The following is a 14,763-nucleotide window of genomic DNA, read 5'->3' as shown; positions in this document are numbered from 1 at the left end:
AGATCAAGAGGTATTGGTGAACAAATTGAGCACTGTCACCACCAACTTAGGAAAACTCAAGGTGCCGCTGAGTTCATCTATGCTTACATTGGCAGAAACACAATCGCTAGTAGTAAAATTACTAACCATGGTAGCAAACCATACTGCAGAGGATTTTGTAAAGCTCGCTGATTACACAGGAGAGCTTAGTAAAGACATTGCACTCGCTATCCAATGCTCTCAGACACAACAGTGGGTACAATCGGTAGCGGCAGGAATAATGAGAGAAGGAACGTCAGGTATATTACCTCAAGAACTAAGGGAAACAATATTAAAGGACAATCATACTACACAATTCGAGAAGGACCACCAAGCCTGGTGGCAATTAGTAAATTTCACTTATGAACCTCAACAGGAACATATCGAAGCTTATGTCCTCACCATCAGTGCGGCAGAGGAAAGAGCTATTTTTCCTATCCTCACCCTAGGGACAATGCAACAAGATGTCATTGTCAAGCCAATAGATCACAATGTTTGGGCCAGTTATGATTATATCAAAAATAAGTGGCAATCGGTTAGCACAGAGGCATGTATTCCTAGAGGACAGCTAGGCTATGTTTGCGAAAACGCTGTAGTAGAGGCAGAAGATTTATGCTTAGATGCTGAAAATAGAGTGTGCACCTTTGAAGTGCTTTTGCATAATAGAACACAGTCACAAGTTTACTATATAGGGAATGGGTGTGCTTGCGTACGGACAGCCTGTGACAATGTCACTATAGATAATTGCCAAGAGGAAACTAACAATACTAACTTTTGTGTATGCAACTTTACCAAAATAGTGGGTTGCGATTTTCATTATACTGTCCCAATAACTACTCAACAGCTAATTAACACAGATTTTAACCTGTATCGAGAAATACCAGAATTGCAAATAGGGATGGATGTCAAAATTCTGAAAGCAATGCTCGCACACCCTAAAGTAAAGGAATTGGTGCAAAGAGTGAATCAAACAACTACACGGATGGTATGGCAGGTAGAACATGATTCAGAAAGAATAAAGAATGTCCTCACCGAAGTAGAACAAGTAGGCCAGCATCATTGGTGGGATATCTTCACAGGATTTTCCCCAACAGCTACACAGGTTTTCAATTACCTGGTGCACCCAATGATATTGGTAGTTGGAGCCCTGTTGGTTTTAACTTTTACAAATATTTTTATGTGGTGGAAGCTAAGGATCATAATGAAAAGGACCCAAATGGTTTGGGCTATGGTACGAGCGCATCAGCGCTCTTAGGATCAGACATCAGCACTCTTAGGATCAGATCTTGACGAAAGAATTCGTAAGTCATAAGAAAAGGGGGGAATGAAGCCATAAAATAGATAGCCTTCGAGAAATAATGGGTTAAAACATAGAATATGAAGGGAACACCTGGAAGCAATAAACACAACGACAGGAGGGGAAGATAAGGATGAAAAAGCACCGGACAAAGCGTAATTCAAGCCGAAGCTAAAGCATGCCTAATGTCAATATGACAAGTTGGCCCTAGGAGCTTAGGAACTCGGCCAACTACACCGGGAAAGGACCAAATTTGGAGAAAAGTTCAAAAGTTTAAAGAGGAAGACTCCTCGGAGACCCTCGCCCACGATGAAGGCCGACCGGAACGACCCCCGAAAAGATCCTCAAAACAGAAGTTTCCGCCCACGCTCCGCCTACGGCACGCCCCATATGAATATGCATGGATATGATGTAATCCCAAACCTAAAACTGTATAAAAGGCACGCTTTTGCTGTAAGACTTTGGAAAACTCCCTTTAGAGATTTCCCCAACGTGCACGTTGCTAATAAAATACCTCCTGTCTATCTGACTTAAACTGCGTCTCTTAGACAGTTATTTATCGCCTTTTGGGGCAAAATTCGGCATCACTACAGTGACTGAAGCAGCTCTGGGGGCTGAAGCACTAATCCTTGCAGCTGCATACATTCCCAAATACTGACTGTAGTTAACTGTTATTACCTTGATTACAGCAGGATTATCTCAGCCTTGAGTGAGATAGATTTCTACAGGATAAAAAAGCCTAAGGATAAAATGACCTTTTATGCTATAAAACCTCACAACTTGAAATAATTCCAGAAAAAAAAGTATATAAAAGTATATAAAACTGTACCTTGGTTGACTTTTTAAAAATGCAAGTTATCCAAAGTAGAAAATAATATATTATAAACTACCTTATTAAAACATTACTTCAGCAAAATGTTCAAAGCATACATGTCGTTAGTCTCTTTAAAAAACACATTAGTTGTTCTAAAATTCTTCATATGCTTACCTTAGACAAGGTGCCATTTCTCCAGTAATTTGAGGTACAGGATCTCCAAGCAAAGTTTTTACAGTCATGCACACTGATTCACCCAATGATTTCAAGTGGTATCCACCCTGAAAAGTATTTTGTGTCAACCAAGGAACAAGTACTGTTAACAGCTCTCTAAATTCCAACATAGAAAATAAACTATCCTTTTGAAACGTGTCTGTATTTACAGAAAAAGAAGACGATATGCAAGTATATTTAAGTCAAAGATTTTTCAATATGAAAACAGTAAGTTAGTGGCCACCTGCTGAACTTCACAGGCATCTCATGATTGAACTCACTTTGTCATAGTTCAAGTAATTTCAGAAATCAGTCATTACTTTGCCATAAAACCACATCACTTCTCCATTCCCATCTACAACCTGCCATCTTCAACAATCCTTGTGGAAGATCATTAGAAGGCAAATGCTATCACTTTCCTCTAAAATGGTAGAAATTGACAAGAGAAATGAGAGAAAATGAGAGAAAACTCCCACAGCCTGACACTTTTCAGATGTGGTTGCCTAATAGTTTGGCACAATTTGGAGAACAAGATGGATTTAAGACTGCTAGGTGACATGCAAGAAGCCATCTATCACCTATGGAGCAGTCACACCACCCGTGGTAGGGGTGAATGCTTATTTGTACTTCAGCTAATAGACAAAAATATCTATAATAACCTGCTAAAGAGAAGGATGACAGAAGAAAGGTCATGCAAAACAAGAGGTCAAGTGAATCAATTAATACACAGTTCAGTCTTAAAGACCTTGTTGGCAGCAATATTACCACACACTTGTTTACCTGAAAAGCCACTATTTTTCTAACATGCAGCAGAAATAGGGAGTTGAAGTCTAGATTTCAAAAGGAGAAAAGATTTCAATTGTTTAAAAAAAGAATAAGGAAGAGCTCCTAAAGAGCCTGCATACAGTCATTAAATCAAAAAAGAGGGTTCTAAGTACTCCATTACTAGGTAAGAGTATTTTTAGGTTAAAGGTTTTATAAAATCTCCTTTACTTGGTGAGGTACACTTGTAAAAAATTGCTAATACAGCCTCTTCACTAAATACATTTCAATGAGTTTGGGACTGTCAAGAGCAGTAGAATAATCACTGTTCACAAGAACTAAACAGATTTGTGGAAGATATGTTTTTTTGAATGATGAGCATATATCTCCTTTGTTTCAAAAATCTAAAGTATAAGAATGCTCTCAAATCTTAGTCATTTTTGCATTCCTAGTACTCAAAAGAAAGATAAAAATAAGAAATTATTTGGTTAAGAAGTTTCGCATCCTAGCTTCTAGTTTGCCCCAATACAAATACTCTAATACAAAGACCTTCCCCCTTGGAATATATTTCAAAATTTCTTTACCTCTAGGATGACACACAGCTTTCCATTAGCTAACTGCATCAGGAAATGGGTAAGGTGGGAAAAAACCTCAGGAGTGGCATTCATCTGACCCTAAACCAAAGAAAAAATTTTAAGAGCTAACACCTTGATTCAAAAACACTGGAAAGAAACCCAAACAATCTGAAGTACCCAAGTCTGAGATGGAACACCAGAACACTTGCCTCTCATTATATCAAACAGAATGCTGAACCAATTGTATTTAAGGAAGGTGAAAAAAACCAGCACAATAATTACACATATGGGATAATCTGTCTTTACATGTCTCGTTGTAATGTTTAATGAACTTGGGTCAGCCTAAAGACTCAAGCATGTATTTTTAGCTTGATGCTTGATCAAAGTGAACTTCACTTAACAATCACAGACCATTAAAACAGCAGGAATATTTTCTTAATAGATTCATGACTGACAACGTAAAGACCACAAGTTACTTACTTCAGGGTCACCAATTCCAGAATCATATCCGGAGGAGACAATTACCAGTTCAGGATCAAACTGTTATAAAAGAGAGACAGCTGTAGCACATCTTTATGTCCTATTTTCAGTTTTGTACGGGATTTCAACTTTACCATGATCAGCTGTTTTTTCAATTAGAATATGAACTCAAATTAGTATTCTCCTTGAATACATTACCCTTTTACACTATTTTCATTTCTGCTGGAGAAGTTGCAGATGATTATGTTGAATATTTAAAAGCTAAAATTCCATAAATACTATTCAGTTGATCACGGCAATGTCATACCAGCAGAATAAATGTATGTATTAACTGTACTACTGGCAATGACTGCATTTCTATAAAATATTCAATGGTACCTGCTTAAGAAACACTTAGGAAGTACTCTTTGGCAGTAAAAAATTACCTCAAAAGCCATCGGAAGCAACACATGGAAAAATGCAGCAAGGTAATCTGAATTTCCCATCCCAACCTGAAAAGTATGAGAAACACTGGTTGTTTTCCAGTTGGAATGGCTGGAATGGCTGAATGAATGAATGGCTTTAGGGAAAGACAGGAAAAGATGAGGGGATCCTATGAAGTACAGTAAAAACCCCTCTATTTAAGTAAAGTGCATAAATATCCACCATTTTTAATCTTAATGAGCTTCGGTTCTCTGCTAAACAAGAATGGATGCAACTGTCTCCTGAAACACTTTTTGATTTGACGGCTAGGCAAGACATTCAAATAAAAATGAGTGTGTGAATTATTCTCTCCCTTTTATTTTTCAAACATTATCACATTCTGAACCATAATTTTCCAGCAGACATTCATTCCCCTGACAGGAAGGATATATACTGTGTAAGACATTTGCCAAGCAAGTGAAGCAGTGCACTTACTCAGAAAGTGTTATATAAACGATGAGATACAAAACTATGGTACTTGATTTGTTGTGCTGTAAACAATATTTACCTTATTCCAGGGCAAATTTATGTTAAAACCTTTTCCTTTTCCCAGACCCACAGCATCATAATCAGATTCTTTGAGTGAGGGCCAGAATTCCTGATGTTCATAGCGATGCCAAGAAAAGTACAGAACACTGAAAATTAAATAAAAAAATAAGAACCCAATTTGACAAAAAGATTGTGGAAATGACTTTATAAACTGAACCTGGTGACTGCATTGCCTGAAAGCAAGAAAATAAAACTATTCTATCCTTTCTTCTTAGTTCTCTCAAAGGATTTATACTGTGAAAATTGGTACAGTAGGTCTTATGCTGAAATGAACCTAAAAATTAACATGCTAAAAATGTCTTGTAAGCATGCACTCCATACAGATCAAATACAAGGAATTTTCAGAACAGCACACTTGTTTCTAGAATCTACTTATGTCACTTTTCCAAAAAAATTATAAAGCTCATGTATTTTGTATTTTATCCAACTACTACTTGAAGACTTTAACTGAGAGATTTGTGAACAGAGAATAGATGTATTACCTGAGTACTGACAAATCAAGGTAATCATATTGCTTATTTTGTTTGTTATTCTTTAAAGTAGAACAGATTTACATTTTATTTTGATTTAGATATTCTATTTTATAACAAATTAAAAACAGAGAGACTAAAATAGCAAGGTAAATGTTCTGCAAGATTCTAGTTTTAGAAGTTTAAGAAATTGTATTTTCTAGAAAGGCAAACAATCTTTAAACACCTGGCATTAAAGAAGAAAAAAATCATTCAAACCTTGGATCTTCTTCAAATATATATTGGGTTCCTTGCCCATGGTGCACATCCCAGTCAACAATTAGGATTCTGTACAGATCAGTAAAAGAAAACACTCAGAGAAAGAGCCACAGCATCTTAATCTACAGAAGGTATAAATGAAAAATGTTTTTCTGAACCAAAAGGAACATGACACCCAGAAAGCTCTAGACATTCATCTGAACTAGTACAATGTCAAACTGTTTACATATGAAAAGCTTCTCTACAATCAACCATGCACTTACCTCTGCAGACCATATTTCAATTTTGCATATTCTGCTGCAATAGCAACGTTGTTGAACAAACAGAACCCATTAGCTGCATTTCTCTGGCTGTGGTGACCTGGAGGTCTGAACCAAAATTTTATAAATTATTCACAACAAAAAAAATTTTGCTAAGTGAAAACTTTCTCACGTATTTTCTTACCTGACTAACGCCATTCCATTGCGCACTTTTCCTGACATCACAGCATCCACCAGCTGCAAAGTTGCTCCTACTGCTAATCTGGCACAGTGGTAAGTGCTCTGAGAAAGAGAAACTCATCAGCTTAAACAAGGTGCACATGACATGCTTTAGCATCCCAACAGCAAATTGTCTTGACATCATTCTACCCCACTAATGCTATATGAAAATAGCCGAAACAGAACTTTACAACATGGGTCCCAGTGTGCTTTCCCTATGATTACCAGTGATCAGCATAATCTTTATAAGGATGTTCTCTGTGGAGCAGGTAAAAAATGTGAGACGGATGTACTGAATGGAATAACATGGCATCTTTGAAAACAAGGAATTAACCCCTACAGAAACATAACACAGAAGACCTCATCTCCATTTCATGCCACAATATTTAAGAGCAATTGTTACCAAAATGTGATTTGCAGGTCACTAATGGTCTACAGCGATATTAAGTGACAAAAATAGAGCTAAAATTTGAGTAGTATATTGTATTGGTATGACGCAATTACAAAATAGATGACAGAATACTTGGGCAACTTAAATTACAGCATTATACTAAACTAGAAACAGATGATGATAGTATCATAAATAAACGTGAGACTACATCAATAGCAAAAAATGTACTTTAATCTTCCGCTTCTTAGAAAAATGCCACTCAGGTGCAGTAACACGAATAGTTGTAGCTCCCAACAGCAGAAGCAGTTTAACTTACACACCGGATGAAAGAAAAAAGCATCATAATTTTCAGAGACCCTTTTCAGCTCCTCCTCATTCATTGTCTGAGTACTTTTTGCCACTTCCAGGTGCTCTAAACTGTAGGGGAAGGAGAGATTAACACAACACTTAAGTAGGCAACTATAAATAGTTTTTAGAAGTTTACTTGTATTCCTATGTATAAATCAGCATTCATTGCTTAAGACCCCACAGAGTGAGAATGGAGATTTAGTGGAATAGCAGATTCATAATTCACCACCTATGCCACACTCAACATTGTGACACATTCTTCACTGAAATTAATGGAAGCCATTGAATTTTAAAACACTCTTTTCAAATGGAACAAAATATCATCTGGAGATATGAGATCTGCTGTTTCATTGAATTAATCTGAATGAAAGTTAAGTTTCAGACCTGTGAACCAACAGGATCTCATCCTCACTTCCTTCTCTGGCAGGTACATGGACACATCTCTCCACAAGATGGTAACTTCTAAGCTGCTCATAGGAGGATGAAAGTCTTTCTGGCACTTCAATATCACAAATGGGACTAAAAATAAGCAATAATGATATTACTATACTATACCAGCACAGGTAACTAATACACTTAACAAAACCTAGCTTTTAACTCCCCATTTTAAAATTACCCTAAAAGAGAGATACATGAGAGTAAAAATGGAAAAAAAATCTTTTAAGTATTTTCTGTTTTGGAACTAAGTCAGAAATTGATTCTAAAAAATGTAAGCAAAAATTAATCTTAAAAAACCCCAAACAAACAATACAATAGCATCATTTTTTGTTTCCTCTCTCACTGGTAAAAAGCTGCAATGCTTAACTAGAGACACGGGAATGCTGCAATTAAAAGTGTAGGTTACAATGAAGGTGAAGAGAGGAGGTCTGGGAGAGAAGACAACAATGGACTGTTAACTCTAAGCACTGCATATGCAAAAGGAACTCCTCTAATTTATGCAAATTTAAGTAATATACCAATTTCTAACTGAATGTAATTTACATGTTTCAGCTGAGTGAGTATATCTACATAGTTTTCTAAGGTCAATGATACTTTAGCTTTATCAACAATTTAATTAGCTTAAAACACACTATTTAGGGGGCTACTCAGATGCCTCATCATAACACCTCTTGTTAAGGCCTCCCAGATTGGATGTCTGCAGCTTCTCAAATCCAGTTTCAGATAATCATTACAGTATCTAGATACAAATTGTGAATACAATATTTTTTTTTCCTCCTAAAAGAAAGATCCTCTATCTACATGAAAATGAAAGGAAGTATCACCAGATACTTACTATTACGTTTACAGAAAGTGCATTTATTTGGTACTGCTCTCATGAGTACTATTAAGAATCTATTAATAAAAACAACAGCAGCGACTTACTCACTCCAAAGTAGTTTGTGAGTGGTCATCTCCTCATCATAAATCAGCGCTGTTCCTGAAGCCATTGCTACAACTGAGCAGAACAAAAACCCCAAGACACATAATTCACACCAGAAGCAAACTTAAACCAGTTACTATTACACTAGACAGCGAGAATATAAGTACAGAGTATACCTGCTTGCATGACAGTTTTGTACTTCAGACTTTGTACTTACAGAACGAAATTAAAGAAAAACATTAAGGACTCAGATTCTGACAAAACTGCACCCACCGAAACTGGGTGCAGGCAGGCAGGTTTCACAATGGCCGAGTGTTGGCGAGCTGGGCGCTGGCACTCCTGCTGCGGGGGTACCCCCAGCTCCCCGAACCCCGCACAAGCGGCTCAGGCTCCGAGCACGGCCGCCCCCTCCCTCCATGGCACACAGACCCACCTGTGCGGCGAGGCCAAACAGCTGCGGGGAGACCTACGAAGCCACAGAGGAGGAACAGAAGGGTTCCGTACACCGCGGGCAGAGCGGCTCCAGGGAGCCCCCCGCGGCCTGGCAGCCCAGGCGCGGCCCGGCAGCCTCTCACGGGGCGGGAGGCGGTGCGGCCCGGCCCTGGCTGTGGGCGTGCCGAGCGCGGCCGCGCTCAGGGGGCTCCGCTGAGGGGGCTCCGCCGGCCGTGCCGGTGCCTCATCGCTGGAAGGGTTTTAGCGTGGAACTAACCCGAGAGCGAAACAGCCCACAGCCCCGGGCTGCGTGATATCCTCCGACATAATGAAAAATAAAGTAAGAACCTGGACCGAAGGCACCTAATACAAACCTGCACTTTTTGGGGAAGGTATCCGAAACCCAGATCATTACAGGTGCCAATTTTAGAAATCTACTGCCCATGAACTTTCCCCGTATTTGTCAAAATAAAATATTTGACACTGTATTATTGAAATTGTTTCTAATTTATGTATTACCACCTGTAACTGTGTTAGTTTTACACATTTATATTTATTATACACATTTATGAAACTAAAATTAAGTCAAGTTCTGTCCATCTTCATGTAGTCTATACATGCCAGTGTACTGCACTGACCATGAGGATGGTAATCATGCGCCTACTGTGATTTTTTTTTTTTTTTTAAATATTTTGACTCCATTAGCTCCCTGCAGACCATTTGGAGAACGGGTAAATTTTATAAACTAACTTTTGTAATGTGTCTGAAAAATCAAAAAGGACTTTTCAGTAACAGGGATCTGATTTATGACGCCCAGTAACCAAGTCTTCTTGCGTCTGGGGCCAATCGTACCGTGTATAGTTCTTTATTCTTCTCTTTATTCCAAAATTGACCAGCAGAGGGCGGCCTCCTTTCAAAATACTCCGACGGGAGAAAATGAGGATTCATGAAGCATTAGACAAAGGAAAGTTTAGGTAACTGGAGAAAATGGTAGAGTGGGTGGTATAGACAAATACATTAAAAGTAGTCAGCTGGATTTGAAACTGGTTTATGCTGCTTTTTTCACATATTACAATTTTTTAAAATCATAACTCAAAGAAACATTTATCCATAGCTGTCAAATTTCAAACTGGACAAGAGTAGCTGTAACACTACCAAAAGGAAGCGTGATAACACTGGGATTTGAGTTCAGCTTACAATACAATTTAAAAGGAAATTAAAGCTTTATATTCAACTTATAATACATTCCTATTTACAAGATAGGTTTGGCATGAGAAGCACAATCATCTTTTTACAAATAATATGATAAATATTTACAAGCATTTATGGTATCTCCACTTCTGAGTGGCCAAAGTCAGCTGGGAGTCCTTCCTCTGCCAGCGATAAACCTGTTTTACTAAAATGATGCCCTCCTCAATATTCCCCACAAGGAGATACACCATGGGACGGTGGGTTGGAGACATCCTCTCTATACATTTTTCATTAATTAGCAGCCACTGTTGTATCATACTCTGAGTTTCATAGGGCAAGAGTGAGCCCTGGGTAATGAATTCCACCTGGCATTCAATGTTATACTCTTGGTCCTCAAATGCTGTTCTCTTCTTGGACAGCTTTACTTTCACTGCTAAGGAAAAAAGGAAAAGGAAATGCAAGTCAGACCATTATTCAAATGCAATAAGAAACAGTACCAGTGAAACCAGGATAATTCTTTTAAAATGTCATCATAATTTATGCTGACAGAGTATGGTGAGGCCTTTTCCAGCAGAAGTTTAAAACATTTTTGAAAAATAAATTTTATGTAGTAAAGGGTTTTTTTCCAATTGAATTAGGTGACTAGGAAAAAATATGAGTAATTTATTTTTACCATCACCATGTTATGTCAGACTTTGGGTAATTACATATTGTAAGCTGTTGGTCTTGTTCTTGTATCACAAAACTGCCCAGCAATTGCCCAAGCAATTTTCCTGAAATTCACCTTGTCCATGTGTGGAATGCCTAGGCAAAACCAGCTTGCTGATAGCACTCTTTTAGACATTCCCTTTTCATTATAGGCACCTACCTACCCCACTCGACTCCATCAATACTTTTTAGCATGACATTTGTCTGCGTTTCTTCATCTAATGCTGGCCAAAGTCACTGAAAGTCTTTGCACTGCTATCAAAGGGCTTTCTAAGAAGTCTCTAGGGCAAACTCCACTCATCACCCAATAAGACAACAGGAAGTAAGAATTCCTTTTACTGATATGATTTTGTGAGTCTCCTTCTCAGTAAATTAGGTATCACAAAAAACTTGTTCACAAAAGTAGTAAAGATACACCATATACTGGTATAACATCAAAGCTTTACTTTCAATTTAAATGCTAATAAAAAGCAAACTTTCTTATTTGGCTGCTTTTGACAGAAATATTTTCCATAAAGCATGCTGTAGCCAACTAGACCAAGCCAGCTATTTGGTTGGAAACTAGATCATTAGTAAATCTTTCATGCACAATAAATTCTCCTTATGTTTAGATTAGAAAGAATTTATTCTGAAAATCAACCTAAAGCTAAGTTAGCAGCTGAACTCTTAATCCTTTGAAATCCCTGCAGAAACTGTCACTAATTGTAATCCTACTTTTAAAGCATTTAGAAGAAGAGGTAGTCTCTTTAACATCAGGTACATTAGCAAGGACTTACCAAAGTTACTGTCACAGAAAACTTCAAGAACTCTTTTGTGTGTAAAGAATTCCTCTACTGTTGGGCACGTCTGGCAGGTAGGCTTTGGTAGGACTGATAAGAAATTACAAAGTCTCATTGTTATCTTATGGAATAATTTGTTTTATTTTTCTTCTCTCAAAGCTGAGAACCCACTGTTTAACCACTGGGATGACAGACAAAATACAAATACAGGGCTGGTAATGATAGGTAAAAAGTCAACATACTTCCCTGAAAACAAGGCTAGAGATGAAAAGGCGTTTCATTTTCCATGCACATTCAGCCTTTGTTCAGACTGACAAGATCAATTTTCAGCAACAAATAAAGTAACAAATACAGTATAATTTTTAACTCAACTACAGTAGGTGGTAAGGGGTTAGGTGGCTGATTCTGTCAGTCACTCTGGGTTCAGCTGTGCTAAGCAAGCCTGTGAATATATATGAATTTGGGTGTGCTAGCAGCAACTTAATCTTACTCTTTTCCATAAACTTAGCAAATGTGAGTGCATTTGAAAATTTGAACATTAATGCCAAGATAGCTCATGTTTCTTTAAGAAAAATCAGATAAAATCATCCCAATTTTCCTAAACTGATCTGAGAACCAACTTGTTGTATACATAAATTCATCTGTGATAAGGGCCATTGGTAAGTCTATAAAGAGACCTCAAAACAATTCAAACACGGTGTGCTGGTGTGTATGACACTGCCCACAACTGTGCAGGGTGGTGCCTTCTCCACTATCACAGCATGGCCTGCTGCACTGCTGACTGACAGCACAGGAGGTCTGCTGCAGCTCGCACTGCCAGCACTGGCATCTGTCACCCATCTGCACAAACACATGAAGCAGTAAAGGTAGACTTGACTGCATTTTCAAAATCACAGAATGCCTGGGAACAGTGTCCCCTGGATCTCCTTGATGCCCAGGAACACAGCGTTTGGCCACCCTCCCCTCCACCATCCTCGAGCTACCTTTGTGCAAGTATTTATAGTCCTTGGTAAGAGGTGCCAGGCACATGTCCTCATCTCCAGGGAATCGGTCGCAGTCCAGGCTGGCAGGCCAGGGGTGCCCATGGCAGAGGAGCACGGGGGCACAGCTGTCCCGGACAGCAGCACACATACTCCTGCAAGGATGGATGAACCTGTTGTCGGAGGAAATACCAGGCAGAGTCAGCTCAGTGATAAAAGAAACTATTGCAACAGTGACTCCTGTGCAAAGTACATAGTCTTTGCTGACATTTAACATCCTTCAATAATAATATAATTCCAGAAGCAGCAGCTATGCAAATTATGCAAGCAGTCTGTGTATGGACTGAGCTTACAATATTTAGTTATGATTTAAAAATCCTGTTTATGACAGCCTGAGAAAAGCTTCAGTATGAGCCTTATTCTATTCCCTGTAGGCGCTTCAACCCCAAATGAATAAGACTAAAGTTCAACTGTAACAAAATAAAACATTATATCCTTTGACAACACCATTCATGTTCCCAAGGCAAACAAGTTGAATGAGTTACTTTTTTTTCTGATGAATACAAAAAAGCTAACAGGATTGCTTCAGAAAAAGTGGAGATCACCTTTAGATTATGATAAACATATATTTGATTTCGTTCTTGTTCTAGCAAATAAAGGCTGGAGTTTTGTACTGTGCTTGATACTTACGTATCTAAACAGATGGGTGCAAACAGGGAGCACAGGAATGTCCTCACGTGAGGGTGACAGTCTGTGTGTACAAGGTGCTGCCAGGTGGTGGATTTTAGGATAACCTCTGCCATGCTTGTGTGTCCCATCAGGTTGGGAAGTCTCATTTCAGAGTATCCAATCTTGTGGCACATGCCCATCTCCTTGGGTATCGCTATGCATTTTGTGGATAATCCAATGTCCAAGCCTGTTGCCACTCTTAGGAAACCATTCATGGCAAAAACAAGGATTTTTGCAGTCAATAACATCTTCCAGTGACTCCTGGGCTGCTGAACAGGGAGCTGTCAAACCACTCAAGTGCAGAGGCATGCTGAAAACCTTGTGGCTTATATATCCCAAGAGCTTAATGAACTGCTGGTTATCAACTGCTTATCAAATCACTCGAGACAAGACCAGGTCTTATTGCCTAATCAAGGGATTGTTGTGACAGCCAGGGAGGTGGAGAAAACTTATAGATGTATGTTCCCCAAGCACACTGATTTGGAGCAGCCTTTCACATGTCCCATGGTGTCAGTGGCTGCAGCATGCTATGTAGCATATTAAATTTTGGAACCTGGAAGGTTCACTCTGTTCTTTCAAAAACAAATTAAGAGATCCCCAGAAACAAGGTTGGGCAGACATGCTGTCTCCTGGGGCATCTGTGTCTCCTTTGTTTTCAGACACTGCTGACATGACAGAAAAAACCAGCCCAGATTGACTTATCAAGTGAAAATGTTGTGCTTGTGCTAATGGCTCATGTCTTTTCCACCGTTTTACAATGTAGAAGAGACACTTTCTTTTGTCAAGCACTATAAAAGAGACAGACGTCTGCTATTAACCAAGTATTTTGACTGGAAATTTGGATTCCTATTCTGTGATATGCTAAAGGCCCAACTTCTATAAATTTTAATAGACAACTGAAAATACAGAATAGAATTTGTAGCACTGTTATGACTATCAGTATTTATTCAGGAAAAAAGTAGTTACACATTTTAATTATTTTGTATGAAGCCATCTACATTTAAACATGCTCAAATAATGCATAATTTCAACTATTTATTAATAAATTATAATTATGTTGAAGTGTATCAAAGCAAAGTGTATAAAGTGTATCAAAGTGTATCATCATAACAGATGTGTACTTCTTCTGTTCATAGCACAGAAATGGTGTTAACACTGCATACAGCTCTTTGCTATAGAGAAGCTGGGAACCAGTTAAGATGAAGAGGACCTGAGTAATGCGTAGCTTACCTATTATGAAAAGTCAGATTATGAGTTTTAAAAGCTGAAGATCTAAACAAAGCATTTTGTGGAAATTTTTTTATTTGATGAAAATATTTTTTTCCAATTAGTTATAGGCATTAGTTTTTTTTATTTCCACATCTGGTTACATTATTTATTAGCAGAAATGTTTAGCTGTTAATAATTTGTAGGTCAGTCTACTGTAAAATATACCTTGGATATTAAGCTAAAATAAGTATGTTCATAA

The 14,763-nt window shown here is 38.2% G+C and overlaps 2 protein-coding genes across 2 annotated transcripts in view; both read right to left on the bottom strand.

Annotated features, from left to right (window-relative positions):
- The window catches only part of LOC131591753 (gamma-tubulin complex component 6-like), a 49,864-nt gene extending 40,819 nt beyond the window's left edge, over positions 1 to 9,045 (bottom strand). Inside the window, exons 1-12 of the mRNA XM_058862777.1 lie at positions 8,910 to 9,045; positions 8,479 to 8,551; positions 7,501 to 7,635; positions 7,089 to 7,185; positions 6,343 to 6,440; positions 6,162 to 6,266; positions 5,899 to 5,967; positions 5,130 to 5,256; positions 4,585 to 4,650; positions 4,160 to 4,219; positions 3,689 to 3,778; positions 2,304 to 2,410 (exon numbers count right to left, since the gene is read on the bottom strand). Of these exons, the coding sequence (XP_058718760.1) occupies positions 2,304 to 2,410; positions 3,689 to 3,778; positions 4,160 to 4,219; positions 4,585 to 4,650; positions 5,130 to 5,256; positions 5,899 to 5,967; positions 6,162 to 6,266; positions 6,343 to 6,440; positions 7,089 to 7,185; positions 7,501 to 7,635; positions 8,479 to 8,543 (1,019 nt within the window). The 5' untranslated portion in view covers positions 8,544 to 8,551; positions 8,910 to 9,045. The remainder of the gene's footprint in view (positions 1 to 2,303; positions 2,411 to 3,688; positions 3,779 to 4,159; positions 4,220 to 4,584; positions 4,651 to 5,129; positions 5,257 to 5,898; positions 5,968 to 6,161; positions 6,267 to 6,342; positions 6,441 to 7,088; positions 7,186 to 7,500; positions 7,636 to 8,478; positions 8,552 to 8,909) is intronic.
- Positions 9,046 to 10,221: 1,176 nt separating this feature from the next.
- Positions 10,222 to 13,543, bottom strand: LOC131592232 (secreted frizzled-related protein 2-like). The gene is made up of 4 exons (XM_058863616.1): positions 13,257 to 13,543; positions 12,570 to 12,739; positions 11,584 to 11,676; positions 10,222 to 10,532 (listed from the first exon to the last, which is right to left on the bottom strand). Exons 1-4 carry the CDS (start codon positions 13,541 to 13,543, stop codon positions 10,222 to 10,224), a joined length of 861 nt encoding a protein of 286 aa, XP_058719599.1.
- Between the last annotated feature and the right edge of the window lie 1,220 nt (positions 13,544 to 14,763).

Source organism: Poecile atricapillus, chromosome W (assembly GCF_030490865.1).
Source record: "Poecile atricapillus isolate bPoeAtr1 chromosome W, bPoeAtr1.hap1, whole genome shotgun sequence".
NCBI lineage: Eukaryota > Metazoa > Chordata > Aves > Passeriformes > Paridae > Poecile > Poecile atricapillus.
Note: the sequence above shows the minus strand (reverse complement) of the source record. Positions and strands in the feature narration are given on the sequence as shown.